This window comes from Lepidochelys kempii, chromosome 11 (genome assembly GCF_965140265.1).
Source record: "Lepidochelys kempii isolate rLepKem1 chromosome 11, rLepKem1.hap2, whole genome shotgun sequence".
Lineage (NCBI taxonomy): Eukaryota > Metazoa > Chordata > Testudines > Cheloniidae > Lepidochelys > Lepidochelys kempii.
The window spans coordinates 2,127,752-2,147,456 of NC_133266.1; the positions used below are offsets into that span (position 1 = coordinate 2,127,752).

General features: G+C 58.5%; 2 protein-coding genes across 11 annotated transcripts in view; one reads left to right on the forward strand and one right to left on the reverse strand.

Annotated features, from left to right (window-relative positions):
- Window positions 1-8,311, reverse strand: BCS1L (BCS1 homolog, ubiquinol-cytochrome c reductase complex chaperone). 6 transcript variants are annotated; one of them, XM_073304922.1, is made up of 9 exons: window positions 7,223-7,649; window positions 6,457-6,559; window positions 5,005-5,388; window positions 4,280-4,419; window positions 3,957-4,151; window positions 3,028-3,091; window positions 1,922-2,091; window positions 1,250-1,367; window positions 1-431 (listed from the first exon to the last, which is right to left on the reverse strand). In XM_073304922.1, the coding sequence occupies exons 3-9, from the start codon at window positions 5,322-5,324 to the stop codon at window positions 179-181; spliced, it is 1,260 nt and encodes a 419-aa protein (XP_073161023.1). In that variant the 5' UTR covers window positions 5,325-5,388; window positions 6,457-6,559; window positions 7,223-7,649; the 3' UTR covers window positions 1-178. The 6 variants fall into 6 exon arrangements, with proteins under 6 accessions (XP_073161023.1, XP_073161021.1, XP_073161019.1 ...); XM_073304920.1 differs by having other exon boundaries at window positions 6,688-7,649; XM_073304918.1 differs by lacking the exons at window positions 6,457-6,559; window positions 7,223-7,649 and adding an exon at window positions 8,210-8,311.
- The window catches only part of ZNF142 (zinc finger protein 142), a 23,242-nt gene continuing 11,789 nt past the window's right edge, over window positions 8,253-19,705 (forward strand). Inside the window, exons 1-6 of one of the 5 annotated variants that reach the window (XM_073304907.1) lie at window positions 8,253-8,465; window positions 12,493-12,825; window positions 13,117-13,830; window positions 15,165-15,437; window positions 17,369-18,181; window positions 19,162-19,339. In XM_073304907.1, coding sequence (XP_073161008.1) covers window positions 12,543-12,825; window positions 13,117-13,830; window positions 15,165-15,437; window positions 17,369-18,181; window positions 19,162-19,339 — 2,261 coding nt within the window. In that variant the 5' untranslated portion in view covers window positions 8,253-8,465; window positions 12,493-12,542. The other 4 variants (XM_073304908.1, XM_073304909.1, XM_073304911.1 and 1 more) reach the window with 4 other exon arrangements.

Here is a 19,705-nt window from a genome sequence, read left to right on the forward strand (position 1 = left end):
TCCTAGTTCTTTTTATATTTTAATAGAAACCCAAGGCCTTGTTGAGGTAGCAAAACAAAGAGCCATCGGCTCCATGGGACTGTCACAAAGCAGCATCCTCACGGTTATCATGTCCTCCATGAGTCACTCCCAGTGATGGAGCTGCAAGCCCCTCCCCTTTGAGGGCACCTGCCCTCCGTCACAGTGAAATCGACTGCACGTTTTCAATGGCCCCCACTGGGTCTGCTTTATACAGCATGAAGTGGCCCTGCACCTGTGCAGCGCTGATCTGCTCGGAGACGTGCAGAGCCTGCTCTGCAAACTTTTCGCTGGCAGCCACGGGCTGGTCTGGGTAGAAGCGCTGGAACATGCGGGAAATCTGCCAACGGGAGCAGGGTCCCACATACTGCTTCAGATCCACCCGGCCAGGGCGAACCAGGGCTGGGTCCAACCTGCGGGGGCAGAGGGACACATAGAGGTGCTCAGTTCCCAGGGCCTGCACAGTCAGAGGAGTCAGCTCTCCTGGGTGCGAGGGACCAGTCACTGCTCTCTGACCTGCCCTTCAATGGTATCCCGAGGGAGGGGCAGGGGGAGACAGGTGGGCCCCCTTATCCTCAATACCTTCCACATGAGCAACGGGGATGTGCCATAAACCACAGACACGTCTTTGTGTTTCCTCCAATGGGAACACCCCACTTAAGTACCACAGGCTGGGAGAGAGACCTCATGCCCCATGCACTGTTGTGACACAGAAAGTACGGGCGAGATCCTGCTGGGGGCTTCTAGCTTGGTGGGGTCTCTGTAAAGCAACTGAGAGAAACCTGGGGAAGAACCAGACAAAAGAGACCAGCAAACCCTCAGCATCCTGAAAAGATCAGGCTTCTCCTGGGGCAGCCAATCTCCTGGGCAGGTAGTCCACTCGGACACGCCCACCCACACACCTGTGACGGGCGTTCCGTTGTGAAAGGAACTGCAGCGAGGAGCGCAGCTGTTGGAGCTCTGCAGTGGAAACACGGAGGAGGAGGAGGAGGAAGGGTCTCCGGGGGGCGAGGAGAGACGCAGGAGGAAGGTCACAGAGACTGTGGAATGGCAGTGTTAGGAAAAGGGGTAGGTGGGGAGGGGAGCCCGGTTGTTTGGCTGATCAAACTAGACAAGACCAACCCCTGAAACGCACACTTCAGGGAATGGTCCTGCCCTGAGCAGTGAGGAACTTAGCTGGGAGCCGGTTGGTTCCATTTCATCCCCAGCGCCCACAGAAGGGGGCTCTGACCTGTCAGCGTGGTTGGTGGTCATGAAGACGATCCGGGCCTCCGTGGAGGCGACGCCGTCCAGCGCGTTGAGGAGGCCGCTGAAGGTCAGCCGTCCCATGCCCTGGTAGGCAGTTGGGTCTGGAGGGAAAGGCAGCACAGATGTCTCAGACCCAGGGTAGGTCTGGGGCACCCAAACTCTGCCCAGCAGACAGCAGCATTGGCAGCTTACCAGCCGTCGGGGAGCCGCCCCATCTGCCATCAGTCAACACAACAGGCCAAGACGGCTGGTCCCAGGCCAAGTAACCTGGCCACTCTGTACCGCCGCACTATAAACCCACACGAGCCCGCTACGGGCATGTTTCCAGGGACACTCCCTGCCCGCAGCACAGCCAGCGGCAGGCTGCCCACCCCATGCCACGCACAGGGCAGGGGAGCCAGCGGGGGGACCCCAGGGGGCTGAAGAGCAAAGGGGAATATGCAGCTGCCTCCTCCCTGGGGATCAGGGACTCCCCAGGCCCAGCAGAAGGAGCTCCTCCAGCCCCGCTCATTGGCAGCGAGCCGGGCTGGGACCTCAAGGGGAGAGGAGAGGCATCTCCACAGGGTGCCCAGGTGCTGAAGACAAGGGCGAGGCCTGCGCCGATTTCCCCGGGGGTGGGAGCAGGCCCCCGGGATGGGGAAGGGCCGGCACTAACTCTCCGCAGCGAGGTCCCGGCTGACGAAGGCCGCGTCCACATCCTCCAGGAGGATGATGCTCTGTTGCGGTGCCACACTGAGGAGGTGGTTGAGGCGGTCGTCGGAGAGGCTGTGGTCGCTCAGGCTCAGCAAGCAGATGCCGTACTCCAGCTCGCCGGCCAGGGCCGTGCTGGGGGGGAACACATTGCAGGAGTAAAGCACCAAGCCGCGAGGGAGCCCCCAGGGGAAACCACTCCCTCCCCAGTCCTGTAGGGCAGGGGGCACCTATATCAGACCCCCCAGAGGGCAAGGATGGGCCAGGAGTTGGGTGCTGGCCTGGGATTCGAGACCCAGGTTCCATTCCCAACTGGGACGCGGCTCTCCCATATGACCTCCGGCAAGTCACCGTCTCTCTGCACCCCTGCCTCCCACATGCAAGCCCTGCCCTGCCTCCCGGGGGCTGGGAGGATAAATGCAGAAAGGACTGCGAGGTACTCAGTGAGGGGGGCCCCTAAGTTTCCCCTTTGGCAGAAACATCTGGAGCCTGACTCTCCCCCGCCTGGCCCCTCGTGCCACCGCTCATCCGTGGGCACAGCAAGCACGAGTGGGGGGCAAGTGCTGGTGCTTGGCTCTGGGAGTGGGTTGCCCGCCCTGCACAGGTGGACAGGACGACACAAGGTGCCAGGCGGGCGCCTCCAGACAGAGGTGTCAGGCCGAAGGGGGGATCCTGAATGACGAGCTGGTCAAGGGGGCCCGATTTAGTGTTACCCCCAAAGCACCGCTCATCTTATGGGAGTGGCCTGTCTGACCTGTGTATTAGCGCGTGGGGGGCCAGGAGGGTTTTGGCGTGTGGAAATAACGCAATTAGGATTTCAGGGGCAGGTGAGCCCCACCAATAGTCCTGCTTCGGGCCTCCAGCAGGCTAAGCAGCATCTCTGGACATGGTTCTTTGGCTTTCTTCTCTGCAGCACATTTCTGCCTTGCTAACCCTCCCCTCCTCCTCCACAAAGAGCCAGTCTCCTTCGTCCTACAGAAGCACACACCGGCCCTCCCTCCATCTGGCCGAAGGGGACCTAGAACTCCAGGAGATGGGGAAAGCTGGCATTACCCAGCACACAGTACTCACATGAAGCTGCTTTTCCCACAGCCCGGGGGCCCGTAAAGCAAATATCCCCTCCTGTACGGGATTCCTAGGAAGAGAGGGACCCATCAGAAGCTGGCAGCGTGCCCCGCGCCCAGCCTGCCACAGAGCCCTAAAGGACAGAACCTAACTAACGATCACACCTGCAGCCCACAGCCCCAAGTCCCAGTGTCACTGAAAGCTGCACTGGGCCCCCTGAGCTGGACTCTTGCTGGCGTCGCTCTAACATGTCGTTCGTGGCCAGCCTGCTTTCCCACTGCAGCGCTGCTTGGCTCTGGTTCAGCCGGGCACTGGAGCTGAATCAAGCTGGACCGACAGTGGGGAAGCTAAAGGGTGGAGGGGTAACCTGCTTGCTTCCTACAGTGCCAGGGAGAGACAGAAGAGGCAGACACCAGGCACAGAACACGGCCTTCCATGCAGCAAGAGGCCCCTAGGGCTCTGAAGTCCCACAGCAGGGCTGCCTAACACACTGGGCCTGTATCACCAAGGCAACGCTCCAGTTTCCACCCGCAACGGTGAATCGGGCCCGCTGAGCGCAGGAAAGAGGTGCTGCCGATCAGGTGCAGAAACTCCCCCCTTTCAGGTTGTGGACGCTGCAGCAGGACCCTGGTGCCCCACAGGCAGCTGCAAGGATTGTACAGGACACCTTTTTCGTACACAGAAACCCAGGGTTCAGGGGTGGAATAATGGGGGATGAGTCAGGACTAAGGCACATCGGTGGGGCTAGGCTGGCCTGGACTAGCTAAGGGGCTGCAAGTTTGGATCCAGGTGCACTGGGAGAGGTGTGGCAGGCTGGTGAGGTATGTGGGGAGGCAGGGCACCTGCCCGCATCATCCTGGCTCTAGGTTACATTATTGCCCCTCCCTCTGACCCCAGAGGAAGGACAGAGCCATCAGCCCAGGAGGGAGCCTTGCCTCTCTCAGTGTACCACTTGGGGTTATCGATGAACTCCTTTACGTCCTGCACGATCTTCTCCGAGATCCCCTTCTCCAGCACCACAGAGGCAAGTGGCCGACGGCGGCGCGGGAACCCAAACGGCCGCCATTCGGCACCCATGGCCGTATACATGACTGTCTTCCCTTCCTGCTGCCTCAGAGCCAATTCCCTGGCTAGAGAGAGACAAAAAGAGGGGCTGGCAGTGAAAGGGAGTCTCCCAGAAGGCACCAGGCAACGGCCTGGCTTTTATATCTGCCAGGTTTCAAATCTGTTGCGGCAGGGTCCTGCCAAACAGCCATACCTTCCTGGAGGATGTTGAAGAAGATCTCCCGGTTGGTGCCCAGGGCTGTGAACGTCACTGACTCCCAGGGGGTTCCCGTGTGCAGGTCGATCATTTGCTTCTCTCGGTTCCGCTCGATGCGGATCCACTTCCTCCGATACCTGGGAGCAGGAGGAGAGAGAGAAGCTGAGCCAGGGGATGAGGCGAGATGCGGCTTAGGAGCATCTTCGCTTAAGCACTACAGTGGCCCAGCTGCGCTGACGCAGCATTTTAAGTGTCCCCTGGGCTAACTGTTTTGCACTTTTACAATCCCACCCTGCAGCGTGAGTTCCACAGGTCGGTTCTACACCCCGTACAGAAACAGATCCGTTTCCGTTTCGGATGTGCGGCGTTTGAACTTCACCGAGTAGCCTTTCCATTTCGCACGGGTGAGCAAGAGCATTTGAGGGGCATTCTCGACTCCAGTCTCTGGACCGAATGAAGCCACTGACAGAGGTACTAGAGACGAGCTCAGCATGCTATTTTACGGCAGCCACATCTCCTCGTACTTGTCTCCTTTCCAGACTAAGCAGTCCTGTGCGCTGATCCAAAGCCCACTGAAATCAACGGGACCCTTTCGCTGACTTCAACGGGCTTTGGATCAGGCCCCTAGGCTCTTCAAGAATTTCTCTTCACATGGAGCCCTCGGTTCCGGGAGGCAGCTGAGCAGTTCCCGGCCCATTCCTCCCCCTCTCTGCCCCCCTTACCAGATGAAGTGGTTCCCTGGGCTGGGGATAAAGTCGAACTTAGTGCTGATGCGCCCGCTCTCGTGTTGCAGGTACGAGGTCTCCACGCTCAGGTGCTGAGTGTGCTTGGCGTAGTGCGAGATCCAACTCAGCAGCCACTGGTAGCTCTTGTCCTTGCTGGGCACCTCCAAGGTGATCATGTAGTGTCGGCGAAAAGCAACTGCCCCAAACTGGGCCCCCTTCCGGGCCAAAGCCAGAGCTGTGCCCACCCCTACCAGGCCAAAGCCAGCCCCGAAGTAGGGATTGTCCTTCAGCGCTAAGACAAAGTCAGAAAAGGGCATGGTGGGGCCGGGGGAGTCAGGCGGCTGCTTTCAGTGGCATCGTGTCTGCCAGCCAGAAACAAACCTGCTGATAAAACAAAGAGGGAAAAGGCTGAGCCATGGGGTGCCGATGCAAGAGCTCAGCACAAGGCGGTGACACAGATGTAGGGCCAAGATGTCAATCATACAACCCACAGGCTGGATCTGGCCCAGATTACATCTTTACGGGGCCCCGTCCGCATGGTACGTTCAGATTCGTCACCACCTGAGCTTTCCTTAAAATGCAAAGCTAGTTTCTAGCCCTTATGGATGCAGAGAAAACCCTTCAAAACCTGAACCACGGGTAACAGGTCCAGCAACATCTGCCTGCAGCAACAGACCCTCGACATCGGGGAGATGTTACAGTCCTGAACGTATACCTCAGCCCATCAAGCACAATTAGACCCAGAATTCATCCCTCTTCCCCCTAGTGACTCACACCCTGACAGAGAGGATCCCAGCTTGCTTTGGACACAACTCTCAAACTGAAGCAGCACTGATGACCATATGGGAACCCAAGAACCACTGTCATCAGACCGGCTTCCTCCTGAGTGCCCCCTCGGGGCCTGAGGTGACACTGCAGCAGCCCTGCCTCAGTTTCCCCACCTGTGAGGGCTTTCTCCATTACATTACCAAAGCAAACTTTCTGCAAGTTCAGCAACACCCCTCCCCGGGCTGGATTTCTTAATGTAACAAAAAAGTTAAAATGAGTTCTCAGCCCCCGCTCAAGTCCACGTTCCTAGTCCTGGTGGGGACCTCCCCACTAGGAGCCTTTTCTCTGAAAACTCGGGGTTTCCTGCTAGATCCTACTCACCCTCAGCACTCTCCAGTCCCTCTTTCCTGGACCATTCCCCTCCCTAGCTTCCCACTACCCTTTACAGGGGGATCAGCTGCTCCCCTGCTGAGGTAGCCTGCTTAGTAACTATTACTGGGCCCTTAAAGAAGGCCGCCACCCTTGATATGCAGACCCAGGGCAGATTGCAGCCTTTAACATGGAGCAGCGGCCAGCAGGGAATGCAGCATCTTGACTCCTGGCCATCGTCCTCAACGGGTCGGGGCCCCGTAACTTTTTGTGCTGCAGAAAGAGAAGCAGCCCCTAGAGTGCTACAATCACCTGGGAGGATGCAGCCAGGACAAGGCTCTCGGGAGCGGGGGCGAGGAGTTCTTCGGGAAGGGTGGAGAGTGGTGGAACACCACAATAGGCCACCAGGAGGAGTCTGGGGGTACAAGAGTGTAAAACCAATCTTGGCTATCTCAGGTGAAAAGTCAAACCTGGGGCTTTGGGCCCTAAGCTGTTGGAAAAGCCTGTTGCAATTACTGAGGATTTATTACTGCAGCTAGTCACCATGCATCTCCAGTTGCATCCCGAAGGCATGTCCCGTGCAGCTGGGGGCCTGGACATGACGGAGACAGAAGCAGCCTCCTGTGTCTGTGATGGCAGTGGAAGGTCCAAAGCCACAGAGCCGTCCTGTATCAAGCTGTGGAAATGCTTCCCTGGTAAGGCAGCATGGGCTAGTGGACAGAGGACTGGAGGGGGTTCTATTCTTGGCTTGATTTTGGGCCAGTCCCTTCCCTTCCATCTCCCCATCTGTAAACACGGGTAATGATACTGGCCTTGTCTGCAAAGGCACTGTGAGATCCACTGATGCAACTGCTCGATAAAAGCCAGGGATCGTTACTACCAGGGGCATCGAGGATGCAAAATTTGGGTGGCAGTTGGGTTTAACCCCGAAGTCCTGTCCCAACCTCTACCTCCTTGATGTTCTCTTGCTCTGTTACTGATGGAGCCTGTTGAGTAATTTGCCTTACACATTGTATAAAAGCTGCTGTATAAATAAGCTGATTGTATCACAGGGACCTGCTCTCTCCTTGGGCTGTACCTTCCCACCAATGACGATATCCAGCACTTTTCATATTGATGCTCTTTATATGCATCAGTGACTTAAGCCTCACGCGGCCCTGCGAGAGGGGGGGCAGCATGATCGCCCCTTCTGCAGAGCTGGGGAAGCTGCGGCTCAGAGGGGAGCGGGAGACCGTGGCAGAGTCAGGAACAGAATCCAGGAGTTGTGGGTCTCCACCCCCTGCTCAACAGGCTGACTCCCTACACAGCTGGGGAGAGAACCCAGGAGTCCTGACTCCAGCCTGTAACCAGCAAACACATTGCCGCAGCTCTCAGCTGGTCGGGAGATGGGTGGCTTGGTCCGCCAGCTGCCTTATGCTGAGGGAGCCTGACCCAGCTGGAGAGAGACCCTGATACCTCCACACATCCCCCATTCATAGAGTCCCCTGTAGAGGAGCCTGAACCCCCTGAGGTCCCCTTTCATGGGGTCTGCCCCCCTTCCCCCCCACTGTAATAGGATCTAATTCCCCTGACTCCCTCCCCACTATAATGGGGTCTGACCCCCCCCCACTGTAAGGCAGCCTGAATCCCCCAGACCGGTTCTCCCAGCCCACAGGGTCTGACCCCCACTCACCCTATAATGGGTGTGACCTCATGGGGCCGGCCCCCAGCAGCCCCCCTCTCTCCCCCCCCCGCCACGGGGCCGGCCCCCAGCAGCCCCCCTCTCTCCCCCCCCGCCACGGGGCCGGCCCCCAGCAGCCCCCCTCTCTCCCCCCCCCCGCCACGGGGCCGGCCCCCAGCAGCCCCCTCTCTCCCCCCCCCCGCCACGGGGCCGGCCCCCAGCAGCCCCCCTCTCTCCCCCCCCGCCACGGGGCCGGCCCCCAGCAGCCCCCCCGCCACGGGGCCGGCCCCCAGCAGCCCCCCCGCCCCGCCAGCAGCCCCCATTCCTTTCCCTCCCCCTCCCCGCAGCTCCCTCTGCCCCGGGCGGGGCCGTGACCATCTCCCGACCCCTCTCCCCCGCCCTTACCGCCACGCAGCGCCGCTCTGTCCCTCCTGCCTCCCTCACTCTATGGTTCCGGTCCGCCGAGGGACCCCGCTCTCCACCCCGCGTCTCTATGGTTCCTGCTCCGGCCCGGCTCCCCCTCCCCGGCCGCAGGCACCATAGAGTGCGGGGCCGCGGGAGAGAGCGGCCGGACGGGGCCGCGGCACAAAGGGGGCCGCTCCCGGCCGGCGGCACCATAGAGATGGGCTGCTCCGGGGGCAGCGCGAGCCGAGCCCCTCAGGTGAGGGGGGGAGGGGCGCCGCAGCCCCGCGAGCGGGGGCTCCCCAGGGAGGAGGGGACCGGGGGGGGACCACAGAGGGGGGGTGGGAGGGCTCCTGAGGGAGGAGGAGATCCCCACAAAGGGGGATCCCACGGGAGGGGGGATTGAGGGGTTGGGAGGGGTTCCCCAGAGTGGGGAGGCGGGGGGATGGGAGGGTTCCCGGGAGGCGGGGTTTCCCGGGGGAGGAGGGGGGATGGGAGGGTTCGGGGGGTTCCCCAGAGTGTGGGAAGGGGAGGGAGGGTTCTCTGTGCGGGGGATGGGAGGGTTCCTGGGGGGAGGGGGAGGAGGGGAGATGGGAGGCTCCCTGGGGGGAGGGGGAGGAGGGGCTCCCCGGGGGAGGAGGCAGGATGGGGGGGTTCCCCAGGGGAGGGGTTCCCTAGAGTGTGGGAAGGGGAGGGAGGGTTCTCTGTGCGGGGGATGGGAGGGTTCCTGGGGGGAGGGGGAGGAGGGGAGATGGGAGGCTCCCCGGGGGGAGGGGGAGGAGGAGGAGGGGCTCCCCGGGGGAGGAGGGGGCATGGGAGGGTTCCCCAGGGGAGGGGTTCCCTAGAGTGTGGGAAGGGGAGGGAGGGTTCTCTGTGCGGGGGATGGGAGGGTTCCGGGGGGGTGGAGGGGCTCCCCAGAGGAGGAGGGGGGGCATGGGAGGGTTCCCGGGAGGAGGGGCTCCCCAGGGGAGGAGGCAGGATGGGGGGGTTCCCCAGGGGAGGGGTTCCCTAGAGTGTGGGAAGGGGAGGGAGGGTTCTCTGTGCGGGGGATGGGAGGGTTCCTGGGGGGAGGGGGAGGAGGGGAGATGGGAGGCTCCCTAGGGGGAGGGGGAGGAGGGGCTCCCCGGGGGAGGAGGGGGCATGGGAGGGTTCCCCAGGGGAGGGGTTCCCTAGAGTGTGGGAAGGGGAGGGAGGGTTCTCTGTGCGGGGGATGGGAGGGTTCCAGGATCAGCCCAGAGGGAGCCTCAGTTACACACCCGCAGTCGCAAGGGGAAGGGGATGTTCACAGTGTGGCAGGTGAGTGGGAGGGATCCCAAGAGGGAGGGTCAGGAGGAGTTTAAGCACCTTCCCCCCCAAGGCGGGGACAGAGGCAGGTGGGTTTATGGGGCTCCAAGATGGGCTGGGGAATGGAGCCCTGCCAGGGGAGGGGCGAGCATAGGAGATGGGGCCCAAGACCCAGGTGAGTAGTGCTGTGGGGCCGATTCCCTCAAATGTCTGTGGCAAGAGCCCAGTTGGTGTGAAATTCAAACCCATGAAGTGCTTTAAACCGGGGAACTTCTGTCTCCCAGAGCACCCTGGAAACTGCTACTAAGACTTGCCTTTCCCTGGTATCTGGCGTCTTCTGGGTTCTCAAGGTGCTTTCCACATATGTACGTGCCGGTGTATAATCAGCCTTGCAAAATCCCCCACGTGCTCTTTGCCATGAAGATTATCATGGAAAACTGAATGATATTTTACACACCTAGTAAAAATATATCTGAACTTATACAGGTGATTAGAATTTTGTAAGGCTGATGTCTGTCTGACCATCCACCATGGAAATGCAGCCACCTCTGGCATGGGATGCAATGACGGTTTAATAGCACACAGCAACATTATGGAACAGTTTAGAACAGGGCCTGAAGACGAATCCTGTATCCAGGAGGGAATTGAAGGAGGTGTAATGGAATTGGCCAAATGGGAATTTGTCCATTGCATTAACATTCATTGTGTGAATTTTACCATCCATGTAGATGTGCCTTGGGATGCGATCGGGACATTTATTGCCACTGAACTTAGGTGTGGGTGTGAGAGAGAGTTGTATGTTCAGATGCCACCCATACCCTGGAAACAGCCTCATTATTCATGGGACTGGTAACCCAGCTGACCGACAGCTCTTGAGCCATGCCACTGGGAGCAGCAGGCCCTGCTGCTTGGCACATCCGGTGCCACTGGCAAGGTTACTGAGGAGAGTGACTTGGTGAGCGGCAGGCCATTGCTAAGCCCACCTGGGCAATGCAGGCACCAGGGTCAGGCTAATCCTTTGCACTAGCAGAAGAGGCAGTACTGAGGACTGGTCTAGACTTGCCTGGCTCCCAGCAAGGTTCTTTGGCAGGGGATTGGAAAGGGGGGATAGAAGGCTGAGCATTGCTACCAAAAAGCCTTCCCACCATGGGACTGACACCCCCAACCCCTTCTACCCCGTAAGCCCCTGCCAACAACAGTAATAAAAGAGGAAATGAATAAAATCTTAAAACCTCCAAATCTACACCAAGCAGAGGGAGATGCACCAGAGAACCCATGAAATTCACTTGGGACTTCTCTAATTCTCCTGATTTTACATGGAAGCTGCTCAGAAACTACAGTGCTGGGTGGCAGGATAAAACCCATACAGTGTCACAGACCTGGATTCTGTGTAATAAGATCTGTGTATGAGAGAGAACCTGATGGAGGTCAGAGAGATTAAGGCCAGAAGGGATCTTATAGCCTGACCTCCGGTATATCACACATGGCCAACAGCACCCGCACACAAACTCTACAACTGAAATGAGACCAAAGTATTCCAGCCCACAGGGGACGATGCTGTTATGTGCCACAGGCAGAGAATAGGAGGGACCGAGGGGAGGATAAGAGAGGACCGCCGGTCAGGTGTAGCTTTCGATAGCACAGATCAGTGCTTTGCCCCATTGCCTGGGGCATTACAGCTGGACTGGCCAAAACGCTGAAGAATAGACTAGCTTGGCCAAGGGGGAGTGGAGCTGAGGAAGCCTTTTTCATCTCTAATCCTGCTACAGTTCTGCGCTCATACCTCATCCTCTGGCTGTTTATATCGTGATAGCGCCTAGGAGCTCCAGATATGGCCCCCATGGCGCTAGGCATTGTATGTACACAGAATAAAAAGACCATCCCTGTCCCAAAGAGTTGACCATCCAAGCATAAGACAAGAGGCAACAGGTGGAGACAGACAGAATGATGGGGGAGCACAAAATCGTCAGGTAAAACTGACCTGTCTAATCCCTGTCCCAGAGTGACTGAATGAGTGGTATAAATGAGTCACCAGCATATTGACTCGTTCAAAATTGAGTTGGATGTTTAAGTCTTGCAGTGAACCCATCTGATCCCCCTAAACAAAGCCAGCTTGAGGCAGAGGGTGGTGGAGGAGGCCTAGGAGCTGTGGGAGCTGGTTGTGGTTCAGCGGGGGGGGCTCTTGTCCAACTCCAGTCCCCACAAAAGGGGCTGGGGCCGCTTCTGGGCTGAGATGTAAAACTGAGTTCCCTGCAATCATTAAAGGACACCTTGGCACTTCTTGGAAGAGGCAAGATGTTTGTCCTATGTCCTGGTCTGGTCATTCTAGTGTTCTTACGACTCCTCCTTCCTTGCGTTCATCCCATCCTTCATCAGAGAGCATCTTGCTCATGATGCAGAAGGGAAACAGACAAGCAGGCGACTTAGTCGTCTAGTTTCGCTCATGTATCTCTACAATCCTCGCAGCATTTCAGCTGCACCCAGAATTCCTCACATCCTGGCTTACACCACTGCATTCTGTTGCTGCGAGCTGTTAAATAGCTGTGTCATGCCGCTCCAGAGGTAGCTGCATTTCTCTGTGAGGTGAAGTGATCTGAGTGTTTGCCTTGGGCATCAGCCTGTAGGTCTGCAAATGCTTTGAAGTCCTTTGGGCTAGTAGTAGTTATTGTTCCAATTAAAAAATATACATTATTAATGACGGGTAAGAACTTTAGCCAAGCTTTTAAAAAGAGATTGGAATTTCGAGCACGTCGATATTGGGTATCCAACCTGAGTCACCTTAAAAGAAGAGGCCTGGTTTTCACCCCGAGAACGCTTCTAAAAATCAAGCCCATTTACAGCATCTCAGGGTGGGCCCCCAAAATCACGTCTCTTTTGCAGACTGTTACTTAGTGTCTCCTGAAAAGCTCATACCTTAAAAGGAGGCATCTCTGGAGTCCTGTGCCCTCGAGCCCTTTCAGTGCTGGCAGTCTGGCTGTGTCACCTTGTCTGTATCTTTTCAGAAAGAGATTTACTCCTCCGCAGCCCGGTGCAGGTTGGTGAGTGAAAGGAAATGAGCGCAGAAGTGGTGGCTGCAGAGCCTGCCGGAGGAGAGATGGATGCCCTGTGCCCAGGGCTGCTGTTGCCCACCTCGGGAGAGGCAGGAACCGGAGGAAGTCAGGGGGCCTCCAATGAATGCATGGCAGGGACTTCCCCGTTGACTGTGGGACAGAGCTTGTTGCTGACGGATGCGTCCATGGCTGGGGACGGAGCTCATGCCGAAGCAGCTGAGGTGGAAATATTTGTAGAGGCTGTGGCAGGCAGTGTGTCTCTGAGCAGTCCAGGCAACACCACAGGTATGGCCACATTGAGGGGGCAGCACTATCCGAGGATCAAAGATCCTCCCAGGGGGGCGTCCCCCTGCCATGCCACCTGCCCATGTGTCAGGGAGGCCAAGGCTAGTTCTTTAGTCCCTTCTGTCTGGAAGAGCAGACAGGATGCTCCAGCCAGTCTTGTGGGGCAGGTTGTGTGGATGTGTCTCCCCGTGACTACCCCCACCCCCACTCGCTGTGAGTGCCATCCAGGCAAAAGGCTCCAGATCTCGATTGCAGCTGTTTGACACGCGCTCTCTCTCTCTCCTCCCACAGAGGTCTTGGTCAAAGTGGTTGAGCTGTATTTCTGCCAGAGGTGTGGCCAGAGCTTCTCTGACCCCAGTCTGCTGACCCAGCACCAGTGCATCACGTTAGCAGCCCCTGAGCACCTGGAGCTTCCTGGTCTCCCCCAACTTCCGGGGGAGCTGCCGGCCCTGCCCAGCGAATGCAGAGGAGAACCAGCTGTCTGCCAGGAGCCAGCGCAGAGCTTGCCAGGAGCGAGCGGGCAGGGCGGGGACCTTGGCTCTGCTGCTGAGCGACTGCTGTGCCCCGTTTGCAGGGGGGAGTTTGTGCTGCCCAGTGAGCTCAAGGAGCATTTTAAGACCCATCGCAGCACCCAGGGGGCCTTGGCATGCCCGGAAAAGGGCTGCCACTTCACCCCGGAGGACCGCAAGCAGCTGCGCGGGCACCTGCAGCGCGCCCACAAGGTGACCCCAGTTTCCTGCGCCTACCGGGCCTGCCCGCTCTTGTTCCGGAGCTGCCAGGACATGAAGCTACATCACAGGAGTCATTTTCCCTTCCACTGCAGCCGCTGTGACTTCGTCTGTTCCAACGCCAAGCTCTTCAGGCAGCACACACAGAGCCATTCGCCGGCGAGCAGGGTGGGAGGGGAGCTCCGCGCAGAGCCAGGGCGGATGGAGGCGACCTGCAAGTGCGACTTCACTGCCCTGGCCGGGCAAGTCCCCAGCAAGCACCTGCGTCTGTGCTGCGGTACCTGCTGAGCCCAGGGGAACAGGGGGGAATGGGGCGGACTGAGAGCCCTCTGGCTACAGGACAGACACAGTGGCTGGCAAAAGGGCAAGCTCCCCACCTTGCCCCTACCCAGGTGCCTCAGCCCTAGGGCTGCCAGGGGAGCTCAGCCTACCGACAAGGGGGGCCCCTCACTGCCACTGGCTACTTCCTACAGGGGTGAGATTGCAGTGGCGTGAGCGGTCGCTGCTGAGCTAAGCTGGCCTGCTGGGTGGAGCTGTCTGGACACAGGGCATGGGGTGTGTGTAATGACTTCCCAGTGATCCGGGGGTAGGCGACCGACGCCCCTCCTGTGCTGTTAGTCACTCAAAAGCGGCTCCTCTCCCCAGATGCAGATGGGTAGGACAGCTGTGTTGCTCATTCGCTAGGGTAGGAGAGAGGGAGAACTCCTGCGTTCATCCCCCAGCTCTGAGACTGACTCACTGCGACTGAACAGGTCGCTTCCCCTTTGTGCTTCGGTGTCCTCAACTGTAAAATGGGGGTCATGCTCCTGACCCACCACGCAGGAGTGGGGACTTGGCATCCGCAAAGCAGGTGGGGTCCCTCCAATGGGAGGTGCGGCAGCAGGGCCGAGTGTTGCGTGGTCGTTCCCTGTCCTGTTTGGGTTGGTCCAGTGGCCAGCTGCTTGTGCGCGTCTCCATTAACGCGAGAGAAGCCCGGCAGCCCAGAAGGTGCTGATAGGGCAGGGGAAGATGCCAGGGTCAAGTTTCAGCAGGGGCTGCTTGACCCTTGATCGCTGAGCTTTCAAAGAGCAGGTCCCTCCTGAGCTCTGGTGCTTTCCCCTGGGTGTGGCTGGCTTGGGAGGTTGCAGAGTTCATGCAGCCGACCTGAAGGGAAGCTTTATGGCTAAAAGTGCTGCGACTGGAACTGCAGGCTGGGAGAAAACAAATCTGGATCGTCCCTAAAAAGCAGGTGCTGCTGCTGGGCTGAGCTTCGTCCAGGGGAATAAACCCCTGAAGAACCAAAATTCCCAGCTGCTTTCTACGGGGATAGAACGATGGTCGTTGCTCTCAGCCAAGTGAGCAGTGCTTGGAGACTACAAGTCCCAGCATGCAGCGCTCCATTGGATCTGCACAGCCAGGCTGTACGGCATGCTGGCGCCTGTGGTTTGAGCCGTAGGCCCATATGAAAGATGTGGATGGCTGCACTCAGCTCTGTTCCATGCTAGCTGAGTGTGGTCCTTAGGCTCCTGCCGAGATCCTTGGTTTGGGTCATGGGCATCTCCACAAGGGGGGGTTGGGTCCTGGATTTGTCGGGCGCCAAAGAAGATTAACCCTTTCCTTTCCGTTTTGCAGCTGCCGGGGAGACGGTGGAGGAGGCAGAGAATTCCCTCGATCAGACCAGCTGGGAAGCAGAAGAGCAGGCGGCTGGCCACGGTGTGTCTGGTGGCACCAGGGAAGCATCTGACGAGGGTCCGAGACTGCCAGCAGAGGAAGAAAACTCTGAGAGCACCGGTGATGAATCACTGGAGGAAGAAGAGGAAGAGAGCGCCTGTGAGGCAGAAGCCAAAGGAAATGAGAAGGTGGCTTCTAAGAAAGCCAAGGCACCTCGGGCCCAGCAGGTCAAAGGTAGGGCATCCCATTGACACGTGACCGACGTGACTGGTCCAGGAGCTGGCAGGCAGAACTTACACTAGCCGGTGCACACCAGAGCTGGATGACAAAGGCCAGTGTGCAGTGTGGGCATGTCGGGCAGAGGACATGAGATTGTGGGTTGTTTATCTAGGAAAGCAGAAGAGCTGGAGGAGACTTGGCTGATTGGGGGATTTCCAAGGGCATGATGGGAACAAAGATCACAATGGCACTGGGAACAAAGAGTGTACGGTGAACCGTCGCTTTACGCCATACCCAGTCAGCGTGCCTAAGAGATACGCCGGAGTACCTGCTTTGTGAAGAGGGGCTGGATAATTTAGTTAGCAATAATACTTGGTTACATTTCCTATAATAGGGACAATCAATCCAAATGCATATGGTCAGGAAGGGTTTCCCTGCTGGAGTCCTTCCCAAGAGCATTATGCTGAGCTTCACTTTGCTACGAAGTATTGGCCACTAGCTTCTGTGGTAGGCAAGATCCTGGGTTTGATGGGCCAAGTGGTCTGCTCTAGGCTGACCAGCCCTGTGCCCCAAGAAAAGGGACGGTACCGTTGAGCTGCCGGATGCAGAGGGTGAGCTGGGCCAGGCCAACGCAGAAATCCCAGAGGAGCTGTGGATTCCTGCTGACCCATCCGCTGGAAGGTGTGATGACCCTGCAAGCAGGACCATTACTATCCCAGCAGCTGTCCTGGATTCTCTCTGCAGAGAAGCGAGCCTTGCGGGCCACAGGGGCAGAGCATGTTGGCTCCCCAGTGAATCCAGCCCCAGGAGCTGTTACGGTTCTGAAAGTGAGATCAAAGCCAGTCTGGGATGGTGCCTGTGAGTGGTGTGTCTGTGAAGCCACAGCTCTGTCCAAGTGACAGCCAGACAAATTCCAATGAGAAATTAGGCACAAATTGTTAGCCGTGAGGGCGATTAACCTCGAGAACAAACTCCCCTGGGGAATGGGGGATTCACCAGCTTTAGAGCGGCCTGGCTGCCTTTCTGGAAGATGCTTTAGCCAAACATGTTACTGGGCTCTGCAGAGGGATAACGGGGTGAAATGTAATGGCCTGTGGTAAACAGGACTCAGGTTCGATGATCTAATGGCCCCTTCTGTCCTTAACTCTGGGAATCTAAGCACACCTGGAGATTCATAGTGCTGGTTTTCACACCAACCTTCATTTGATCTGTGAAAAGAAGTGAAAAGAAGCGTAGAGTGAGTGAAGCCTGGTCCTAGCTCCTCCTTCTGGCTGCATAACAGGTGGCTGCCTGATGCGGCCCGAGCCAGCTCAGCAGGGCCCCAGCCCACTGGAGGCAGATGTCAGCAAAGGTCCAACACCCAAATGCTTTAATGCTGGGCTGCTGCTTCTCGATTCAGGTGTAGCAGGGGCAGTGGGTTGGCTGAAGAAGGTAGGCTGGTCCCCTCTTGCTCCAGACGTGGCTTTGGGCGGCAGGTCAGCATCGGTGGCGTTAGTGAGCTTTGTGTGGTGAGAACTGGAAATCGCTTGGGGGCTGGCATCCATGCAGCCAGTAATGCAGGTGTCTGCAGGCAGCGGCTGGCTCCAAGCGCAGGGTTTGCTGTTGACGTGCCTGAGTGAGGCTGGCTTCCTCCCCAGGGATGATCAGCCACACCTAATGAGCCTTTGGTTCTGGGCTCCATTTATTGTCCAGATGACCACAGGCTCAGGGAAGGGAGGCAACACTTCCAGCCAGGGCTTTCTACCCAACTATGACTCCTGGGCTTCCCACCTGGAGTCTCCCATCCTCAGGGACCTCTGCAGGAGAGAATCTCTTCCTGCACCTTCACTCTGCAGTTCCCCCTCACTAGGGCCTCTTATTCCTGTCCCTGCTGGGTCTGACCCGGCAGCTCTCCGTGCTCTGCTGTGTGTTGGCTCCGGGCTGACCGGGGATGGTTTTCTTCGCAGGGGATGTAGCGGAGGGCTCCGAATACCTCTTCAAAACCCACATGTGCCCAGAGTGCAAACGGTGCTTCAAGAAGCGGACGCACCTGGTGGAGCACCTGCACCTGCACTTCCCAGACCCCAGCCTGCAGTGCCCCAACTGCCAGAAGTACTTCACCAGCAAGAGCAAGCTGAAAATCCACATGCTGCGCGAGACAGGGGAGAAAGCTCACCGCTGCCCGCTCTGCCACTACAGCTCGGTGGAGAAGAACGCCCTCAACCGCCACATGGCCAGCATGCACGAGAACATCTCCAACTTCTACTCCGACGTCTACGCCTGCCCCGTCTGCCAGGAGACCTTCCGGCTCAGCCAGGCCCTCAAGGAGCACCTGAAGACCCACAAGGCCGAGCCTAAGAGGCTGAGCTGCTTCCAGGGCGACTGCGGCTACTGCAGCGAAGACCGCAAGGAGTTCATCCGCCACCTCAAGGAGGCCCACGGCATCAAGGCAGTGGAGTGCAAGTACCACGCCTGCTCCCTGCTCTTCGGCACGGCCGAGGCCATGGAAGCCCACCGCAAAACCCACTACGCTTTCCACTGCCAGCAGTGTGACTTCGTCTGCTCCAACAAGCATGTCTTCCGCAAGCACAAGAAGCAAGGGCACCCCGGCAGTGAGCAGCTGCAGTGCGGCTTCTGCCCCTACGCCACCTTCAACCCCGTGGAGTTCCACGACCACGTGGGGAAGATGCACGCCAACGAGAAGATCCACAAGTGTGCCGAGTGCAGCTTTGCCACGGCGCACAAGAGGGTGCTCATCCGCCACATGCTGCTGCACACAGGTGAGTCGCCTCGCCGGCCGGCAGGGACCAGCAGCCTCTCGGCTTCCCCATTGTGCTGCTTTTCTGGGGGGTCGATCAGCTGTGGTGTGCTGCTCCACCGGGTGGGAATGTGAACTAATGGTTAGAGCATGGAACAGAGTCAGGACTCCTGGGTCCTACCCCCAGCTCTGGGAGGGGAGTGGGATCCAGTGGTTAGAGCAGGGGGGCGAGGAGTCAGGACTCCTGGGTCCTACCCCTAGCTCTGGGAGGGGAGTGGGATCCAGTGGTTAGAGCAGGGGGGCGAGGAGTCAGGACTCCTGGGTCCTACCCCTAGCTCTGGGAGGGGAGTGGGATGCAGTGGTTACAGCAGGGGGTGCTGGGAGTCAGGACTCCCTGGTTCCATTCCCAGCTCTGTATCCTTGAGTAAGAGCCTTAAGCTGGCAGATTGCACTGCCAGAGGGAGAGAATACCAAGGCAAGACCACCATGCTGTTCCTGGGTGTGGTTCTCGTCAGACCTGTCTGCAGTGCAGCGTGGCAGGCCGGGCCCCGTCCCGTGGTGGGCAGGTGGGTCATTGCCCTGGCAGCTCTGCAGCAGAGGCCGGTGCCCGATCTGAGCTTGAGGAGAGGTGAAGGGATTTGTCCCTTTCCTGGGCCAGGAGGTCACCGGATTCCTTTGTTCTCCAACGCTCTCGCCTTGCAGGGGGGAAGGGCCCAGCCATCAGTTGCCAGGAAACAGGGTGTCGGCCATTCTCTGTGTCCAGACCCCTGCACACACCTGCCCTCTTGGCTGGTTCTCACAGGAGCCAAGGCGACAGCAGGTCACACAAACGAGAGGAGCTGGTGCCTTGCGCGTTCCCTCAGAGGAGGCCTGTGGGAGGGGCTGGTGGGCAGGTCGCCGGCCAGTGAGAGCAGTGGTGCTGAGGTGTGGGGCGGGAGGGGGCGTGTGAAGTTATGGGCTCTCTCTACCCCAGGTGAATAGATCTCTCTCTCCTGTCACTAGGGGAAAAGCCTCACAAGTGTGAGCTGTGTGACTTCACCTGCCGGGACGTGAGCTACCTGTCCAAGCACATGCTCACCCACTCCAGCGACAAGAATTACATGTGCACCGACTGCGGGTACGTCACCAAGTGGAAGCACTACTTGAACGTGCACATGAGGAAGCACACCGGAGACCTCAGGTACGTGCCTCCGGGTCTCCCGTCCGGCGACAGCCAGTCGGCTCCTCTCTCCTGTCAACGGCAAATCCCCATAAAGAGGGCAGGCCTGGTCGCTTAGCTCAGGGCGTCCCAAAGGCAGCCTGTGGAGACGGCAGGTCCCTGCATCTGATGCTCCCTCTCGATCCACAAGGCCTGGCTGTTTCCGATGCTGAGATCTGTAGGCGCTGTGGGTGGCAGGTCCAGGGAGGCTGCAGCCTGTTCCGTTTATTGCAAATTAGGGATGTCTGTTGGGCCACTGCAGCTCTGGGATGGGCAGAGCGTGCCTGGCTACCGTTGGCTTAGTGGCCAGTGTTCTGCATCCTCACCCACTGAGCCTGAGGACTCTTC